Source organism: Pituophis catenifer, unplaced genomic scaffold (genome assembly GCF_029215685.1).
Source record: "Pituophis catenifer annectens isolate HBS135680 unplaced genomic scaffold, rPitCat1.0.hap2 SCAF_2, whole genome shotgun sequence".
Lineage (NCBI taxonomy): Eukaryota > Metazoa > Chordata > Lepidosauria > Squamata > Colubridae > Pituophis > Pituophis catenifer.
Genome location: NW_027256882.1, coordinates 284,988,686 through 285,009,872, shown reverse-complemented (window position 1 = coordinate 285,009,872; position 21,187 = coordinate 284,988,686). Strand labels below are relative to the sequence as shown.

Sequence of the window (21,187 nt, the reverse complement as noted above, 5' to 3'; positions counted from 1 at the left end):
ATAGTTTATTGTCCTAGAATTACAGGGGATAGATTAGCTGATCTTTGGGAAAATCTATCCACAACTATTAATGAAAAGGTCAATAGTTGTGATCGATTTTCATAAAGATCAACCAACCTGTAATTCTAAAACAACATGATGGCAACTTTAGAGCAACATTCTGTGTCATAAGGTTTAAAGGTTTTGTTTAAAAATCATTTTTTTCCCCTTGTGTACAATATAATGCACTTTTGCTTTGTTCGTACAACGTACCTGTAACCATATATTTCAAGTTTTTCTTGGCAAATGAGTCAATGAGGGGAAAATTTTACTTATGGCAGAAAGATTTAAAATTGCTACATTGGTAGCATACATGTTTACATTGGTAAACATTCTATTAATACACCCTGTCACCTACAAGAATGAATTCATTATAGTTTACCAGATGAGCTATTCAACTTGCATTTTCACTCAAAATGGGCAATCAAGGGGGGAAAAAAATGAAGGTTACTAAGAGAAATACAATTAATTTTTAAAGGGACGTGAAAAGGGATGTGATAATGAAGCATACATCAAACAAAAAGCCATCATAAACATCGTGGTTGTTTAGAAATAGCAACGTATGTCACATGCAGGCACGCTTAATGAAGACTTCTGTGCAACTCAAAAGCCTGCATACCTTCAAATTTTCTCTCTTCAAATGCCCTCCCTACTTTTTTTTTTCTTCTTTCTCCGGGGTAATTGCTGCTTAGGATTACAAGCTTTTTGAGAATCAGCCCTACCTTCTCTACGAAGCCAACCATCCTCGATGCAAAACAAGTCTTGTACAGCATGAATAATTTATCATCTTTGAGGATTATCTTTCCCTCACAATTATTTCAAGTCTGTCCGCCAACCAGAAAAAACTGGCATGTTGAGCCAAGCCCATTCGGGAGACCCAACAAGGCTCATGTTGATTCATTTATTTACTATTCAAAGTTACACCAGCATTGAAAATAATGGCTTATGACCAATTCTCACCCTTGCAGCATTCCCATGGTCACGTGATCAAAATTTGGACAATTGGCAACTGACTTGTATTTATGACGGCTGCAGTGTCCTGGAGTCACATGATCCCCTTTTGCAGCCTTCTGACAAGCGAACAAGAATGGGGAAGCCACATCCATTTAACAACTGTGTTGACAATTGCAGTGATTCACTTAAAAACAGTGGCAAGAAAAATTGTAAAATGGGGCAAAACTTAACTGTCTTGCTTAGCAATGGAAATTTTGGACTCGATTTTGTTTGTAAGTTGAGGACTGTATGTATTATTTATCAAACCAATTAAATGAATAATTTTGTGTGTGTGTGTGTTTGCCTTTGTGTCGTTGTGGACTTGTAGCAACTGCCTGGATAAGTCCTTGCAATTTTTTGGCAAGCTTTTCAGAACTGGTTTGGCATCACCTTCTCCTTCCTGTGGGTGAGAGAGAGAGTGGCCCAAAGTTACCCAGCTGACTTCATGTTCTAAGGAAGAACTAGAATTTATGGTTTTCTGGTTTTTAACCTGGTTCCTTAACCACTACACCGAACCGACTCTCCAAATAACAAATTAGCATACCCAAAGAGGCTAAGTAACTGTAACTGTAACTGTTCTGACCTAGGGTTCCTTAGACAGTATACAACACAAACTTATTCCCAGCAAACTTCTTTAATTCATATGGCTGTGAATTATTGTCATTCCCAGTCCGAAAGGCTTATCAAACAGTCTTGCAGGGGAGTGTTTACAAACACTTACCTTATCTCAGTATGGACGATTCCAGACTTACGTACTTTCCGTCGGGCCCTCAAAACCTTTTTATTTCATCAAGTCGGGCTGGCCTAATCTCTCCAATTGTGTATTTTAATTTGGATTTTTAATGGGGGATTTTAACTGTCAGGCCAAATTGTTTAATTCATTTTTAAATTGTTTTTATATTTTGTATTTGATGTTTTTTACTTCTGGCTGTTCACCGCCCTGAGTCCTTCGGGAGAAGGGCGGTATATAAATTTTAATTTAAATTAAATTAAATTAAATTAAATTAAATTAAATTAAATTAAATTAAATTAAATTAAATTAAATTAAATTAAATTAAATTAAATTAAATTAAATTATTAAATTAAATTAAATTAAATTAAATTAAATTAAATTAAATTAAATTAAATTAAATCTCCCTTGGAATGTTGCCAGAGAACTAATTGCCACACGCAGGGCAAGGCCAAACTTAGCACAGAGTCTAACAGAACTTTTCCACAGCTTTTACCGACCAGATGAACGAATTACTTCCTGTAAAAGTTCACGTCTCGTTTACTTCTCCTTTATGTCTTATGGGAGGGGCCAAACATCTCCAAGCCTTACTCCCAAGTCGACCCTGTTTTCTTAATTGTTCCTTTCTCCTGGCAACTCTGCGCATGCGCACACTGGGAACAGGCTCACACTGTTCTTCTGCCTTGCTGATGTCAGACTCTGGACACTCCGGAGGAAGCAAAGAACTACCAGATGGCCTTGGCCTCCTCTCTGCCTCCGACTCAGAGCCATCGTCCGAGGCTTCCCCAGACTACAGGACTGGCCCATGTTCCTCCCCAACCTGCTCACTGTCCGAATCTGCTGCCAGCTCTGCTGGCTACTGTTGGGCCACAACAGTAACATCATCAGGACTAGCACTGATGATGTTACCTCGTTAGGGTACTGTAATGAAATCTTTGCAAGAAAACAAGAAAGCTCAGAGAGCATCAAGGACCCCTAAGTGGTTTCTGCCCATTACAGTTTGACTGCCCTAAATTGCTTTGGACAAATCATTTTAGTGCAAGCAATATTATTCTGTTACATGGGGGTGCACAGGACCACAGCCTGACACTCCAAATTTTATTGTGCGTAACAAAAACTGCAGCTCACTGAAGGATAAGTTTAATTTGGGGAAATTGCAAAATGCAGATTGTATGAGGATTTTGAGCAATTATCAAAAGAAGGCTTTTGTGCCTCATATCATAAAGGTTTTTTGTTGTAAAAGTAGCAATTTATGGCATCTGTACAGTTGTCTAATTTTTAATGTATGTTCATACATTTCCCCTCACTTTTCTCAGCAGGAAAACTCTGCAGAGGCATTTTATCAGTAATTGCACATGATGTTAAAAGCAAGCAGAAATGGAAAGGAGGAAGCAGTGGGAAGAAACTTTCAGAACGAAAGAGGTTCAAGCTGCTTTGTAATGAATTACTCAATATGCTAAAAAACAGAAGGGAAAGGCGAAAGAAAACTCCCCGGAAAGCAACAAAATTAGAGCAGCTTTTTAATTCCAGTGCCCAGCTAGATGGTACCACCTTGATGACGTTAGCTGATTTCAAAAACAACATAAGATCCTGTATGTGCTTGGAATAACATCAAAGTTGTTAGATGCCAGAATGGGAGACCATCAAGAAATTCCATTCTTAAGCCTAAATTGAGAAGTTGTTTTTAAAAAAATCCTAGAAGACGATAATGGTAAACCGACTTTAAATTTGCAGAGAAAAGTACAAGTACCGTATTTTTTGGAGTATCAGACGCACCTTTCCCCCCCTAAAAGTGGGTGAAAATTTAGGTGTGTCTTATAGACTGAATACAGGCAATCTTGGCCTCCCGAACCCTCCACGCATCACATATTTATCCTCCCTGGCCCCCAGAAACACTCTGCAGTGCGCCACATGGCTCATTTAGCCAAAAACAGGCCTGTTTTTAGGCTCCCAAGCCTTCCGTGCATCTGCAGGCCAAAAACGGGAGCGTTTTTGGTAAAAACGGCCCTGCTTTTGATGAAAACGGGTTGTGCAGAGCACTGCAGAGTGTTTCTGGGGACCTGAGAGGATGAAAACACGACGTGCAGAGGCCAAAAACTATTGTTTTCTTGTTTTCCTCCTGTAAATTTAGGTGCGTCTTAGTGTTGTGGCCAGTCAGCGGCCTATGCAGCTAGTAGCTGATTCCGACAGCGAGGAGGCTGGTGTGGTGCTGCGCCAGCAGCCTGTGCAGCTGGCACTCAAGTCGGACAATGAGGAGGCTGGAGAAGATGTGGTGCCAGAGGCGGGGATTCGGCCAGAGCCTTCAGAACCTCCAGAAGCTCCCATAAGTGAAGAGAAAGAAGAGGAGGAGCCTCTTCTCGATGCACGGGCGTGCAGAGGTGCCAAAAGGCAGGAGTGGCTCCTCAGGAGGAGGTCTCCTCGAGAGTAAGGCTTGGGGCTAATTGGCCACTCCCTTAGCCTATTTAAGGAAGGATGACTGAGGCAATTTGCAGGGAACAACTTCATTCACTCTCCTTCACGTCCTGATCTTAGTTCTCTTATCAGTTTCCTGCAAATTGCTTCTGGGCTTTCTGCCAACCATAGTAAGATTACAATTATTTACTCTTAAGATTCTTGTAGGCTGTTAAGAAAGTTAATTAGCAGCCTTTGTTTGAAAAAGACTGATTTAATTTAGTAAACTAAGGTTTGTACAGACTTTGTGTGTGCTGCGTTCTTTGGGGTCCGTAGCTGGGGCAGAACACTTATAGTCCGAAAAATACGGTATGTGAAGCCATCAGGAACTGAGCTCAACAATGAATTCCTTAAAAATTGAGGGCTCCTTGGTGCTCTCTGAACTTGCTTGTTTTCTTGCAGACGTTTCATGACCCTAACTAGTAACAGCATTGCTAGCACTGATGATGTTACCTAGTTACGGTAATGAAACGTAATGCAAGAAAACAAGCAAGCTCAGAGAGCACCAAGGAGCCCTCAATTTTTAAGGAATTCATTGTTGAGCTCAGTTCCTGATGGTAATGCAAGAAAACAAGCAAGCTCAAATGAGCACCAAGGATCTCTCGTTTCAACCCCGACCTACAAATATTCTCCTTTATTGGTCCTTAAAAACTGTTTAAAAATAAAATAACGCCCTTAATCTTCAACATCTCAGTACATTAATTTTGCCCTTGGTGTGCTACGGCTTCTGTCTTCGGCATTGTTGCAAATTGAAAGTTGCATGTAACTTTCAAGATGACTTGGATCACCGTAGCATAAATACAAGCAGTCCTCGGCTTACAACCATTTGTTTAGTGACTGTTCGAAGCCACAACGGCCTTGAAAAAGGTGACTTACAATCAGTCCTTGCACTTATGACCACTGCAGCATCCTCACATGATCAAAATTCAGATAATTGGCAACTGGCGTGGATTTATAACAGTTGCACTGTCCTGGGGTCGTATGATCACCATTTGTAACCTTCCCAGCAGTTTTCCGACAAGCAATGTCAACGGTGAAAGCCAGATTCGCTTAACAACCGCATGATTCACTTAACAATTGCAGTGATTGTCTAAACCAGCATGGTAAAAAAAAATAAATCATAAAATCAGCTGCAACTCACTTAACAACTGCATTGCTTAGCCATGAATATTTTGATCCCAGTTGTGGCCATAGGTCAAAGCCTGCCTGTATGCTGTTTCAATGGGTGTTTGGAGCTTGATTCTGAATACTGCTGCATGATGTTATGGTGATCGAGTTGCCATTTGATTTTTTTTTTTTAGAGTTGAATGTCACATATTATTTTTAATACATTTTGAATATTCTACTATATTATGTGTGCACGAGTATTCCTCAACTTACAACAGTTCATTTAGTGAACATTCAAAGTTACAACGGGACCGGAAAAAGTGACTTACGATCATTTTTCACAGTTACAACCTTCGCAGGATCCCTATAATCATGTGATCATAATTCAGATGCTTGGCAATTGGCTCATATTTATGACTGTTGCAGTGTCCCAGCGTCACCAGATCCCCTTTTGTGACCTACTGACAAACAAACTCAATGGGGAAACCAGATTCACATACCAACTAGGTTACTAATTTATCAACTGCATTAATTCACTTAACAACTGTGGCTAGAAAGGTCGTAAAATGGGGCAAAAGTCACTTAACAAATATCTCACAACAACATAAATTTTGGGCTCCATTATGGTCATAAGTCAAGGACTACCTGTATAGTCAAGTGAATATATTGATTGCTATAAACTGACAGAATCTTAGGGGCTAAAACATTATACTGTATATGCAATAAATTAAACAATAAACAAACATAAGGATGTAAAAGACTCTACTACAGCTGACTTCTAGAGTGAAATGTTGAGGATCCATCAACATTAAATGTCTTGCCATACAGATGGCACAATCAGTTGCTGTCTACTATTATTAGTCCTTTGGGGGTATAAAGTTCATGCAAAATGGTACATATTCTGTTGCTGTTAAGAGAACATAAGCCTGTATATTGGAAAGTTGTAAACTAAAATCTGGATCAGAGTAACTACCCTTCTTTCCTTCCACAAAAAAATTTATTAAAATTCACCTCATTTCTTCCTTTTCTTTCATGTTTAATAGCATGGAATATCCTAACCCTTGCAAATCTCATTGTCTCTGGATTTATGTTAAAAATCAGAGCAAAATGCAATCTTTAATAGTGGCCAGATATTGCTACTATTTAGATTATCTCAATGATCTGGCAAGAAACAAGAGAATTCTCAGATCAATCCACACATTTTCCCAAAGTAGAATAAGAGAAACTGATTGAGGAATACAACTCTTAACAGTTTAAACGTTTGCCCGTTTAAAGGTCATGAATTTAATCTCAGCCAACTATTACTTGTGCTGTCCCCACACAACAAATTTGTCTTACAAATCCATGTAACCAGTCAACCAATGCATGTCTTGACTGCCATTAATAAGAACCTCAAAGCCTAATATTGTTATTTGCATATGGTTATTAAGTATTTCTGCATGATCCTTAAATTTTGCTATGAATGATCATTTAAATTCTGGTCTCTGCTCTACCACCAGTAAGCACAATAATGACAGAAAGACATTTTGTGAAAAGCTGGATGTGCACTTATTTCTTCTCCCTGTAGAAATTCAAGACAAAATGAAGCCTTGTGAACTTTAAACAGATGGGTTCATGCTACCCATTTCTGATACCCAGTTATGAATGCCGGTCTATGGGAGAATTTAACTGAATGGATCAACTCTGAAATACATAAACCAGTCTTAGTGTCCTTAGAAAAGTCCTTACTAATGATACAAACCATGCACAATAATCCAAAAGTAATCAGTGTCTTTTGAGAAGGACCTTCAATGTAGAAGGACTTGAAAACATTTGAACGCTGACATTTTTTTATTTAGCCGCAGTGGTGGTGCAGTGGTTAGAGTGCAGTACTGCAGGCTATTTCTGCTGCCTGCAATTTGGCAGTTCAAATCTCACCAGGCTCAAGGTTGACTCAGCCTTCCATCCTTCCGAGGTGGGTAAAATGAGGAGCCAGATTGTTGGGGGCAATGGGCTGACTCTGTAAACCGCTTAGAGAGGGCTGTAAAGCACTGTGAAGCGGTATAGACCCCATCTCGCTAAAAGGTGATTTTGCACATGGTGCACACATGAAGCAAAGCCATTGTGAGGTCGGTTTAATTTAGCTATTGATGTTAAACGTGATAGTTTAAATCCCAGTTTATGATTTAGCTTGTATGGCATCCAAGTGAATGTTAATTCCCCCCCCCCAATAAATTATGGTTAAATAAACCATGGCTTGGCCCTATTATGCCCACAGTCATTGGATACAGAAGGCTTGCAACTCCTCACAGAGTATTTACCTTTTGGAGCACCTGCTTCTCCTTGGCATACGTATCTTCGACGATCTTCCGCTCCCCGTGAGCCTTCTCCAGGGCCAGCCGGAGAGAATCAATTTCTTCCTGCAAGCTCACGAGCTGATTCGTGTCTCCCTTCTTCCGCTGATGGCGTTCCAGTTCCTTCTTCAGCTTTTCAATCTCTGTGCAATGAGCAGAGGCTGCTGTGGAGAGCTGCTCATTGAGAGACTTATATTCTTTGTTCTGCAGAGGAAGAGGTAGCAGGAAAACAGTGAACTCACCACTCGACACTTCAGAGAATAAAATGAAATTGTAAAATTAAATTGTAAAGACTGCCGTTTTAAAAATAACTAGACCATCCGCGCCCTGTTGATATGTTTCAGAGGTATTTCCGTACCTAAACAGAGAAACAGAATGAACATGAGTGATCAAAAAAAGCAGGAGAAGCAGGAGTTCTTTCTTCCAACTTCCTGCTGGCTTCCCCAGTGAGTTTTCTTGAGGGAATCTGGCAGGGAACATCAGAAATCTCCTTCCCTCCCCTTTCCAGCAGGCAGGTAAGTATGCAGGATCGGGGAAGCTGCTGCTGGATTGGAGAAGGAATGAGGGATTGCGTGACTGGCTTGGAAACTGTCATGGAATGTTGAAAATAAAAATCACATGATCGCAGCAGTAGCCCAGCAGCTAGTAGCACTGAATCACCCACAACTTCCCCAACGGTTATTCCCTTGGAATCATCATGGATCCCGGATTTTGAACATATTCTGTGAGTTAACCCATCTGAGGTACCTTGATTCAAAAACTGTTGCCCTATGATGCACCATTTCTCCCAGTTAGGGTCATGACAACGAGAGTTTTAGTAGTATATAGATAGATTGCTTGTGTCGGTTCCCAAAGTTAAGCATCACCCTCCAATTCTCACAATACAGTGAAATTGTAAAGCAATGGTAATTTCCACAAATATTCATGTTACTCTGTTCCAATTACATTAATTATGAATGTTGTGGTAAAACGTACATTAAATTTACCTTATACAGCCAGCATGACGCACATTTTAATGGATGAGGTATATTAGAAAATATACTAATATATTCAAAATCTTGAATGATTTTGTCATGATAGAAGTATTCGTCACAAAGATACAAAAAAACAACAACAACAGCACACTGAAATTGAAATTTAAAGACTTTTCTCAGTTGCATTAACCTATCAGTTATGGTTTGGAAAGTTCTTATAGTAAGAAAGCTTTTTGTTTACAAATTGTTAGTTCATTTCCAAAGTTAAAATACAAAAAAAAAAAAAAACACCACCTAACGAACACCAGACACTAAAAGCGTAAGAAAACTTAATTTTAACTCCTCATTGAAGGAGAACAGGATGAGGCATGTAGGAAGAGACGTTTTTACACTAGTTTGCATACCAAATGCTTTACAAATGCTTGTGTACCCCAGGCTGTGTGACTGCCAGCAGTAAGAACACAACAGCAATCTGGAAATGGCAACAGAAGCACACATTCTTCTAAATCCTGACTGGTCCTCCACCATGGCCTCAAACTGCTGATGACTATAGTTCAGTGGTGGGTTCCAACCGGTGTTACTACCGGTTCTCTTCGTGCACGCGCTTTGCGCATGATCACCACACTCGTGCTTGCTTCGCTCATATGTGCGCCAAACTTGCGCTCCGTGCAAGCGCGTTAGGTTTCTGGTCAGCTGAGGTGTGGCAATCCACTCTGCCGTGCCTATCAGCTGGGCTAAAAACCAAGAAATAAAGATAGGAATAAAGCAGGGGAAGGGTGGAAGGGCCCAGCTCCCAGTCACAGAGAACCGGTTCGGTGATGTCACATCATCACCACTACCGGCTCTGCCGAACCGGGCTGAACCGGGAGCAACCCACCACTGCTGTAGTTGATATTGTTACTTTCTCTTCCTTCTAAGACTTATCCACTAAACTGGGGTGGGCAACTAATTTTCCCAAGGGGCCACATGAGAAATTGGGACCGTTGTGGAGGGCCGAACCAATAGGCCTGTGAAGATACGTAGGCCCATATGCACACAAATATGTAAGGTGGCAGGGGGGAAGCAGTCGCCTTCAAAATAAAAGCAATGCCATTGTATTGAATGCTTGGTGTACACTTAATTTACATTAGATTTCTAATTTCCAATTAACCTCACGTGGGCCAGACAGGGACAGCCAAAGGCCGGATATGGTCCGGGGGCTGTAAAATGCCCAGATCTGCACTAAACAGACTGTGTGGAATTAGAACAGGGGTCTCCAACCTTGGCAATTTTACGACTTGTGGACTTCAAGTCCCAGAAGTCCACAAGTCGTAAAGTTGCCAAAGTTGGAGACCCCTGAATTAGAATATAATTCCCGCTTCTGAAAGACATATAAGAATTTAGAAAGACTAATAGACATGCATTTCTAAATTAAAGGTCAATTCAAAACGTTGCCCTAAATGGAACCGTCAGTGTATACCTGTAGAGTTTAAAACAATCTTCCTAAGAGGCTCTTTTCAAAGCAATGAAATGAAGGAAATGGAAACCTGGGAGAAAAATGTTCACTGGTAATGCCTGTGATACAAATCTCTCTACCTCCACAGAAACATTTTTATCTTCTCAAATCTTTTTTAAAGTTATATTGTGGAGTTCTAAGTGTGGTTATTTGCTTTCAGATGTTTCATGACCTAAATAGGTAACATCATCAGCCAGCAAACTCAAAGAGCACCTAGAACTATGCAGTTCAAAACTGAACTACATACATTCCCTTCTATTAAAAGCTATATTGTTATCACTTTATCTTATCAGTTTACTAATTTGTAAGTTAGTGAGTAGTCCACAGAATTTGTTTGATAGGTGACATAAAAATAATAAAAAAATATTCCAAAATACATTAGATGTGTAGCTATGTCTACACAGCTATACATGTGCGGAGGTAAATTATTCCATACTGGTTTTATATAAGCCAGTGTCATGGCTTAGGACCGGGGTATTTGGCGGACCTTCTGCGGCCAGCAACAGCTCCCCATCACCCGGTGCGTTCCCACAGAGAGGGCCTACTCGGGGTGCAGTCGGCGAGACAGTGTCGGCTGGCGACCCCTAGGGAGCGGGCCTTCTCTGTGGGCGCACCTACCCTCTGGAATCAGCTCCCCCTGGAGCTCCGGATGGCCCCCGACCTCCGCTCTTTCCGCCGCGAACTAAAAACGTGGCTATTTCGCCTGGCCGGCCTGGACTGATGGGGATTTTAAAATGGATTTTAATTGATTTTAGGGATTTTATGTGTAACTTTTAACCCGGAGTTGTTGTTTTATTTTTCTGTTTTACTGTTGTGAGCCGCCCTGAGTCCTCTTGGAGAAAGGGCGGCATATAAATCTAAAAAAACAAACAAACAAACAAACAAACAAACAAACAAACAAATAAATAAATTTTGGAAGCCAACCATAGAATTTCATACCAGTTTATGTCAAGAATTTGGAAGTTAACTACCAAAAAAAAGTAGACTAATTTTGTTCTTTACACAAATAAACCAATATCTTGCATAAATTACCCTTGCATGTAATTTGAAACTACTATATGAATTAAACCAATGGTAAAATGGTTTTTCAAGTTTCTCAAAAAGGAAAACTCTGGGCATTTTGTGATTCTGGAACAGAAGACTGAAAATCTGGAAATTTTGATTCTGTACATGAAAAACCTTACAGACTCAAATCATAAGAATTCAAAATCTTTGAACTCCTGTTCTTTGTGAAAATGCCCTCACAAGCAACTTTCTGTAGCTCATTTTCACCCTTGACACAAACCCTTTACTAAAATGGTCTTTGAAGTACTGAAAATATCAATGGAATAAACAACAGAAAGTTACTCCCAAATGACTGTGTTTTAGGATGAAACCATAGCAAACCAGCATCAGATGCTCAGGTCCAAAACTTAACAATGATAGGGAAGACACAAAGAGATATCAGGCAAGTAGGTAAATTCAGAAATACAAAGGAAGAAGGATTTCTCAGAAATATATTATTTAGTCTAAGAGAGGGTTATCCAACCTTGGCAACTTTAACATTTGTGGACTTCAACTCCCAGAATTCCCCAGCAAGCAACAAAGTTGATTAGGCGACTGTAAGCTAAAATATATGAAGAACGGTTACAGGAATTGGGTATGTCTGGTTTAATGTAAAGAAGGACTAGGGATGACTTGATAACAGTCTTCAAATATCTAAGGGACAGCCACAAAGAAGAGGGGTCAACCTATTCTCCAAAGGACCTGAAAGCAGGACGCGATGCAATGGACGGAAACTCATCAAGGTACGAACCAACCTAGAATTAAGAAGAAACTTTCTGACAGATAAAATAATTACTCAATGGAATGTCTTTCTTTCCATGGAAAGAAAGTCATTCTGTTGAATATACCTGATCTAAGACTATGTAGAAGATTAAAGTGTTATCTAAAGGCATAGTGTGATTGGCACTCAGAAACTCTCAATTACACATCTAAGAAGATTCCAAATTATTTTGCCAATTTCTGTCTCAAACTTCCTATTTGGGCTGACCTGCATTAAGTCTTGGAAATGAACTTGTAGTATTGTAGGTCCTTTTTCTGAAATGCACTGAGCTACATTGGCCATCATTCAACAACCATGTTGATATGAGGTAATGGAAGTTGTCCAATAATTCTTGAATGTTTCAAGCTCAAAGAAACTATTCTAGGTCATGATTATATAATAAGGTTATAATGCCCTTCTTTTCCAATATTTTCAGTGTATTATTTCATCCCCAGCCTGCTACTGCTGAATAACTTCACAAGAAAAAGAATTGCACAGTTATGCCAACTCCATGTGATTCAATCACATCACATTTATTGTGTTTCTGTCCCAAATATCCAATAATGCCTTTTTTTTGGCTTGTTCAGATTGAACACATTGTTCTTCAGTTAAAATTCAGCTGAATAATTTTAGATAACATGGCGTAAGTTCAAAACCAGCCTTTACAAGAATAATTGTATTATAGTCAATTAGATTATTATTTTTCTACCATAGTATATGTCCTTCCCCTTTCTTTTTATATATTTACAATAGATACAATCTTAGGTTCCAAGTACTTCCAAAAATTACATTTTCTTCTTAAAAGTTGGTATGACTATGTAGAACAGGGAATGGAGCCTAATTTTAATCATCTTCTGGATAACACAAATGGAACATTCTCCAAAGCACCTGAAGGCAGGACAAGAAGCCATGGATGGAAACTAATCAAGAAGAGAAGCAACCTAGAACTAAGTAGAACTTTCTTGACAGTTAGGACAATCAGTGGAACAACTTGCCTCCAGAAGTTGTGAATGCTCCAACACTGGAAGTTTTAAAGAAGAGATTGGATAACCATTTGTCTGAAATGATATACACTAGAGTTTCCTGCCTAAGCAGGAGGTTGGACTAGAAGACCTCCAAGGTCTCTTCCAAGTATTCTATTCTATTCTATTCTATTCTATTCTATTCTATTCTATTCTATTCTATTCTATTCTATTCTATTCTACTCTACTCTACTCTACTCTACTCTACTCTACTCTACTCTACTCTACTCTACTCTACTCTACTCTACTCTACTCTACTCTATTTTCCATTCCATTCCATTCCTGAGTAAGATGACTGTGGGATAAATTATGATTTAAGTTCCATCATCTGCACTCTTAGTTTCAAACAGCACTACCTAATTCATATGTCTAACATTTGGCAGAAATAGCAAAATGCCCTGATTTACAGTCAAGGAACAAATGATAAGAAAAAAAAATTAGTAACAATAATCAAAAGAAATGAGATGCTTAATAAAAGCAGCAGCAATACAAAAGAAGATTAGAGAAAACTAATTGGGCCGGCTGGGTAATTCTGGGAGTTGGTCACACATCTTAAAGTTGCCAAGGTTAAGAAACACTGGTCTAAAATAAAAGCTAAGTTCAAATCTTCCAGTAGCAATAATCACTGGGCAGAATCTAACAGCATCCTCTGGATATTAAAGTCGACTTCTTAAAGTTGATGAAATGGAGAAACAGTGGGCTAGAGGTTGGCAACTTATTGCAAGCCTGCAAGCCACTTTTGGCCTACCATCCAACATTTTCCAGTCTTTTATCCCAAACATGAAACAATCTCATTTTCTTAAGAAATAAAAAACCCTGTCCCTATGGTTTGGCCCAAAGAGACCTCCGAATTGTCAGGGTTCACTAAAGAAGGAGGCCCATCATCCACTCACAGGGATCATCATCCACTTCCAGCCTTACACAAAGTTTGCTGATCCCTGACCTAGACCAAAGTAAGGTAAAAGGAGTCCTGACGGATTTTACTCCACTGGTCATTGCTGATTATAGGGAGTGGCACTCATCTCCGTTTCAAGACCATTGAGCCAACATTGTCCTAAGACATTTCCGAGGAGAGGTGGCCAGCATGACGTCATGAAGCGCTGTTACCTTCCCACCAAAGTGGTTCCTATTTTCTTACTTGCATTTGCCTGCTTTCGAACTGCAGAAACTGGGGCGAGAACGGGAGCTCACCTCATCGTGTGGTGCTCGGGTCTCGAACCTGGGAGGTTGCTTTCCAGACAACTTAGACCAAGACTCATTAGGAATTTCGAGCTATAAAACTCTCCAATGGATACAAACCTATGCAAAATTTTGTATAGAATGAGAGAGCAGGAAGAAATATGTACTTTCTTCTAAGAAAAGAAACCAGTGGTTCTATTTGTAGTCCCTGATAAGGAAATTGAGATTGTTATCACATACATTGTTAGCTTAGCATAGCTTTTCCAGCCTTCAGTGGTCGTAAGTGCTGGAGGATCGGCACATAAGAGGCTTAATAGCAAAGTCTGGCTTGTCCATCAGTTTTGTTTACTTTTCTGATAAAACTGGAGACAGAGGTGATGTCTCTTTATGATTTTTCCATTGTCTTATTTAATGCAGCCTAAGCTAGGATCAAGCCAGGTTACATGGCTTGGCTTTTGGCTTTATGTTGCTGGACACTGAAAACATCTAGCTGTCAATTTGTTTGGCCAGCTTTGACCTTCAGATTTATTTCTAGTCATTTCAAGAGGGTTTTTTTTTTTTTTTGCAGAATTTTCTTTTTCAACGGTGTTGTTAAGGACAAGCTGTATGAGAAAAGTCTGAGATTATTGTGTGATAGTTTTACTCAGTTGAAAGACCTGCAAATACAGCCCACCCAGACTTTTAAATAACTAAATCAGGGTCTCCAAACTTGGCAACTTTAAGACATGTGGACTTCAACTCCCAGAATTCCTCAGTAAGCCATGCTGGCTAGGGAGTTCTGGGAGTTGAAGTCTACCAGTCTTAAAGTTGCCCAATTTGAAGCCCCACCCCCACCCTGGACTAAATGTTAGAGAACTGCAATATTGTAAATATGAATATAGAAAAGTGCTTTGACCTGTGGGACCCTTGACATTGTACCTGCAATTCTTTAAAGCAGCTGGGACTGTAAAGCAGCTGCAGATATGCAGCTGCTTTAAAGAGATTCAGAGAAGTTCATGCTCCTATGCTCTTCAACTGGAATTCTGGGAGCTGAAGTTCACACCACTTAAAACTGATAAGGTTGAGAAACAGTAGTCCAAAGTTTGGCAACCATTTGCCCTGCCACCCAAAATTATCTAGCCCATAGTTCCAAAAATGAAATAAAAGACTCATCTCACCTACAGCCAGGTTTACATCTGGTTTGCCGAACCGGTAATTGCAAGGACTGGCTGGCCCCGCCTACCTTGCCCCTCCCCTCCCAGGAGTCTCCACGCGGCCCATTTTTAATGCCAGGTAAGTGCAGGACCCACTCAGAGGCTCTAGAGGGGGAAAAACAGGCCACCCAGAAGTTCTGTAAGTCCAGATACGGGCCCGTTTCTGCCCTCCGGAGGGCCTCCGGAGCCCGGTGTAGGCCATTTTTGCCCTTCTGGAAGCTCGAGGAAAGCCTCCGGAACCTGGGGAGGGCAAAAACAACCCCCTCCATGCCGTGGTGCAGGAGGCCGAGTAGACCACACCCAGCATGGCCACGTCCACCCAGCAACCAGGCAGAGAACCGGTTGCTAAAATTGTTGAATCCCAACCCCTGCCTACAGCTCTGTAACCTGTAACTACTAACCTGTAACCTGAACTACTTCTTATTTTCTTAAGAAAGAAACTTGTCCCTATGATTTGGGATATGGGAGAAATTAGCAAAGCAAAGTCTTCGTCATCAAACGGAAAGAGGGTTGACAAAAAGAAAACAAAGACATTTTCACTAAAGCACTAAAGGGAAACACCAAGCCTTGACAATTTTATACTTTCATCCTGTTCTACCAAGTTGTAGAACTGGACAATATTCTGTGGATAGGGAGACAAAACAAAAACCTCAACCATTAGCAAATAGTTCCATTCAGAACACCAGTGCAATGCAGGTACAAGTAGTCCTTGAGTTACAACAGTTCATTTAGTGACCATTCAAAGTTACAACACTGTAAAAAAGTGGCTTATGACCGTTTTTCACAATTACGACTGTTGCACCATCCCCATGGACATATAATGAAATTTTGGACTCTTGGAACTGACTCATATTTATCAACGGTTACAGTGTCCCTGGTACATGTTTTTGCGACCTTCTGACAAGCAAAGTCAAAAGGAAAGCCAGTTTCACTTAACAACCATGTCACTAACTTAACAACTGCAGCGATTCATTTAACAACCGTGTCAAGGAAGGTTGTAAAATGGGGAAAAAATTCACTTAACCCCTTTCTCACTTAGCAACAGAAATTTTTGGGTTCAACGACGGTCGTAGGTCAAGAACTAGTAATAAAAAAGAAAACGAAGGAATTCTCACTAAAGCACTAACTGAAAAAGACAAAAGCTTGACAATTTCATACATACTTTCATCCTATTCTATCAAGTTGTAGAGCTGGACAATATTCTATGGATATGGTGGCAAACAAAATGGAGGCAACCATTAGCAAATAGTTCCATGCAGAACACTGGGGAGATGTGGGTTCACACAACAGAGTAAGACTCCGAGGAATTTTACCTGTTCATCTATCTTTCTCTGTAGTTGCACAACTTTGTTTTCCATGCCAATGTTGAGCCTCTTCAAGTGCTCGGCTGACCGGGCCTCGATCTTCAGAGCTTTCAGTTCTTGCTTGGCTTTCATGCGCCTGAAATAGCACTGGATAATCACAGCCGCACATCTGAACTTGGTGAAATTCTTCCGAGCCAGCCAAGCTCGAGTGTGTTTCTGGAGGATGATGGCCTTGTACTCCATAAGTATCTTAAAAGCACATGAACACATAGCAACATACAGAAGACAGGGGAAAAAATAGGGTAGCATACGTCAACGTAGCGGAATAGCATCTAGGAGATTCTAGTTGTCATTGATTATTCTCTCATGATAAATATGAATTTGGTTGTTTTTCAACAGAGCATAATCAAAAAATGCTCCCAATGTTTTCAGTCATGGCCGTCCTGATAAGATTAAGATAACACTTCTAGAGGATATACAGCTTTTGAACATCTCAGTTTTTGAGTAGCAAAGGCATCAGAAAGTTGACATACAAGAGCCGTTCTTAATCTAGTGGTCTCTCGATATCTTCTGACTTCTATAATCCCCTGCTTGCATTGTGGGTGGTTATGACAGTTGAAATTCAATACATCATGAGAGCGCCAGAGTGGAAAGAAAATTACCCACCACGAAGTGGTCTGTGGGAACAATTCATGCATCTACTTAGAGAAGGTTGATGGTCATAGTTCAGTTTTGCCATAAAACGTTCATCACCAACCAATGCTTTATTGCTTGGCCACATTTTGATTTTCGGCACTTGTGTGATGAGGAAGAAATAGCACTAAGGAAATATTACTTTTTGACCTTAGCAGTCCATTCCGCTGTCTAAGAAGTCACCAAACCTCCAAATATTTGTAACATTCATTATGGTGCCTACAGAGGTGGCAAGGTCAACATTATATCATCAACTTAAGGCTAGGAGGTTATAAAATGTGCAAAAATGGAAACAGGCACATTATTGAGTTTCTGTGCACAGGATATTCCTGCAGCGAAGTACAAATTGGTGAATTAAATCACATATGAATATGTATCAGGTATAAAGCTTGCAAGGTCATCTTTGTTTTACTAGAACCCCGAGATCAATAAAATGGGGTATCACATAAGAAACGGCCCATAATTTGTAAGCCATATAAACACAAATCTATATTTGGTTTGCCATAAGTCCAAAATTTTAATATTCAAGCTATATAAATTAATCCTCTCCATTTTAGCTAAACATGCTTTGAAAATGTATTCTGTACAGTTCGTTTGTGGCTGAATATATCAAACCATTCCAAAAATTGGGTTAAATCCATACATCATCTTTACACTGACTACAGGTATGGATATTATATAGAAATATGGGTCACTGTTTCAGTTGTGCTATTATTAAAACAAAGTGCCAGTAAACAAATTAATCTATTAAAAATAGTCCAGTGATTTGTCTCAGTAGAACCATGATCTATTTTCCCCCCCCCATCTTCGCATTACATTCAACTGGATCCGTTCCAACAAATAATTGTATTAAAATCAAGTGTGTGGTATTATTCACACAGCAGTTTCTAACTTGACATGAATATGAGGAATGCAAATTCACACTATTTGTGGCAATTGTGAACGGTGAATAGCTATTAACATGTATGCACTTCTGTAGTGGCCAAATGATCAAAGATTGACATTGCTCTACTACTGAATACTCAGTAGTACTTCTCCAAAGCACCTGAGGGCAGGGCAAGAAGCAATGGGTGGAAACTAATCAAGGAGAGAAGCAACTTAGAACTAAGGAGAAATTTTCTGACATTTGGAACAATTAATCAGTGGAACAACTTGCCTCCAGAAGTTGTGAATGCACCACTGGAAGTTTTTAAGAAGATGTTGGATAACCATTGTAGGGTTTCCTGCCTAAGCAGGGGGTTGGACTATAAGACCGCCACGGTCCCATCCAACTCTGTTATTCTATTCTATTCAATCAATAAGGGGATAGTTCATTATTATATCCCTAAAAGCACAAAAGGTGGGATAAAATCGAATAAACGATAGAATCCATTCACTACTATGGAGCAGTGGTTAAAATGTTAGTTTAAGACAGGGCTGTCAACCTTAGCAACTTTGTGTTCCAAAGGTGCTTTTCCAAAAGGCAACTGGATTTTCTTTGTTTTTCCTGAAAACATTTTGCTTTTCATCCAAGAAGCTTCTTCTGTTCTGAAGAACTGAAGCTCAGAACTGAAGACCTTTCTTGGATGAGAAGCGAAACGTCTTCAACGAAAAACAAAGTAAGTCCAGTTGCCTTTTGAAAAAGAACCTTTGGGACAACCATGGTCTGGATGACTGAGAATGTCCATAGACATTTAAAACTTGTGGACTTTAGCTCCCAGAATTCTCCAACCAGCATGGCTGGCTAGGAAATTCTGGGAGTTGAAGCCCACAAGTCTTAAAGTTGCCAAGGTTGGACACTCTGATTTAAGACTAATAAAAATGGCAACTGCTGAGATGCGTCTTTTAGGCTCAGAAAATGTGAAGTTTCTTCTCTCTAGCCTGATGTTAGATAATCTTTCCATTTTGCCCTGAGGTTCTTTTCCGTGTGGCTTCATTAAGCTAGCCCTCTGAAGAACTGGAGAAAAATTGCTTCTGTCTGTGTAGCTTAAACATTGAAATATCTACAGTTTATGCTTCTGTACTCTGAAAGTGAGCTAAGTTCCGAGTCAGGAGGAGGAGAGGAGAGAGGGGAAAAAAAATGCTTGGAGAGAAAAGACCTAGCAATAACGATCAAAAAATGCTGCCAAGATTAACCCTACGTATAAAGAGTTACTGAAGAAATAGAAAATATCAATGAAACATAAGTGAAGTACACTAACAAGTTATGTCTTTAAATAGGTGAAGATGAAATATTATTATGTAGTCTAGGAATTTCTTCCTGTTAGGTGCCATCATACATTTTTAAATAATGCCAAAAGTAAAAGGGAAGGGAAGACTAAAAGCTATGGAACAACAGTGCCTTGATAAGTTAAGATTTGAGCTTTCTTATATATATTATTTCCCCAGACTATATAGTACATATACAGGCCACCCACTTTAATTACAGCAAATTCTTCCAAATGATGTTTTCTCAACTTCTTTCTTATTTCCAAACACTTATAGATTGCTAAATTACGAAAACTCTAAGGATTCAATGTTCGCGATCATTTGAATTCAGTGGGGGTCCCTCATTAGTGCTGAATTTATTCCGAGGAGTTAACTAGCAGAATGTCTCATTAGAAAGAAGTAAATTGTTATAATACAGTTTGTCTTGGATGCAGAGAACAGATTGTCCTGGTATCCGTGATCGCTTCCCTGAGCTTCATTAGATGCATTCACTCAGAAATACATGGAAATCACGAAGAGCATCTTTCATCTTAAACTACTTTGTCAGGAAAAAGACAAACACAAGTTTCCTTTGTCTTTAAACACTATGATTCAAGTGTGAAGAATCAGGACTATACATCGCATTCCTGGGGGCCAAAGGCTGACTCTGTAAACCGCTTAGAGAGGGCTGTAAAGCACCGTGAAGCGGTTTATAAGTCTAAGTGCTACTGCTACTCCAATTAAGATGATCTATTGTTCATGCCTATGCAGAGAAATTTAGTCAACTAACTGTCAGGATTAAATTGATGCTAGATAAGAGTCAACAGAATTCAAGAGAGGTTGTATTTAGACCATTTGTGGGAACGTAAGGACTCTAGGCTGATTACTTGCTTAATTCCACCACCTGCCTGCTCTTCTCCTACAGTTTGGCCTGAGTGGTCAAAACAGCTAATAGATGCAAAGAGATTGTGCAGCATCTCAACACATAATAAATTAGAACCTAATTCAAATACTCCCGTCAGTGAGTTAAAAATAAAACTAATATTAAATTAAAACAGGAATAATGTGAGAATACAAAGACAAGCTATTCGGTCTCTAAGAACCTGCCAAAGAAGCAACTCTTGACACTTAAACATACCCATGGGAGGGAACCATTTGGAACTCAATGGAGAGATTTATGGAAGAAGCTAGACAACCATTACAAAGCTCTGCTTCTACCCTCCTGGGCTGAGAAAGCCTGGAGCATCTACTCCCAGATATAATAAACCTCTTCGCAGAAGTCCTGGAGATATCTGGCCTCAAGTTCAAGTTGTTTTATGGGTTATTACCAACCTCTTGAGTTTTACTCAGAAATCTACTTAAAGTCAAGGCGAGTTCCTACAGCTTAGATGCTGTAAAGTTAATCAAGCTCTGACCCAGTAGCCAGAGGGCCTGCTGCTTCTTGCCTCAACTGCAATTTTTGGGTAATCTTCAAGGCCAGCCCCAGGTATATCACACTGCCATAATCTGTTCTAGAGGTAATAAGGGTGTGAGTTGCTATTCTTAGAACCTGTTGCCCTCACCTGTCAAACAACCAATCTATCTAGCTCTATAGCAATAGGCTACCCATTTGTATTCTAAGAAACACTGGATATAGCCTGTTGAGTATGTCACTAGTTAATCCTTCAAGAGCAGTTTGAAGGTTACTTCAAAACAAATAAACCT

General features: G+C 39.8%; 1 protein-coding gene across 1 annotated transcript in view; it reads right to left on the bottom strand.

The window, feature by feature from the left end:
- MYO5B (myosin VB) overlaps positions 1-21,187 on the bottom strand; it is a 231,029-nt gene that overhangs the window by 77,512 nt on the left and 132,330 nt on the right. Inside the window, exons 18-19 of the mRNA XM_070935994.1 lie at positions 16,634-16,873; positions 7,621-7,857 (exon numbers count right to left, since the gene is read on the bottom strand). Of these exons, the coding sequence (XP_070792095.1) occupies positions 7,621-7,857; positions 16,634-16,873 (477 nt within the window). The remainder of the gene's footprint in view (positions 1-7,620; positions 7,858-16,633; positions 16,874-21,187) is intronic.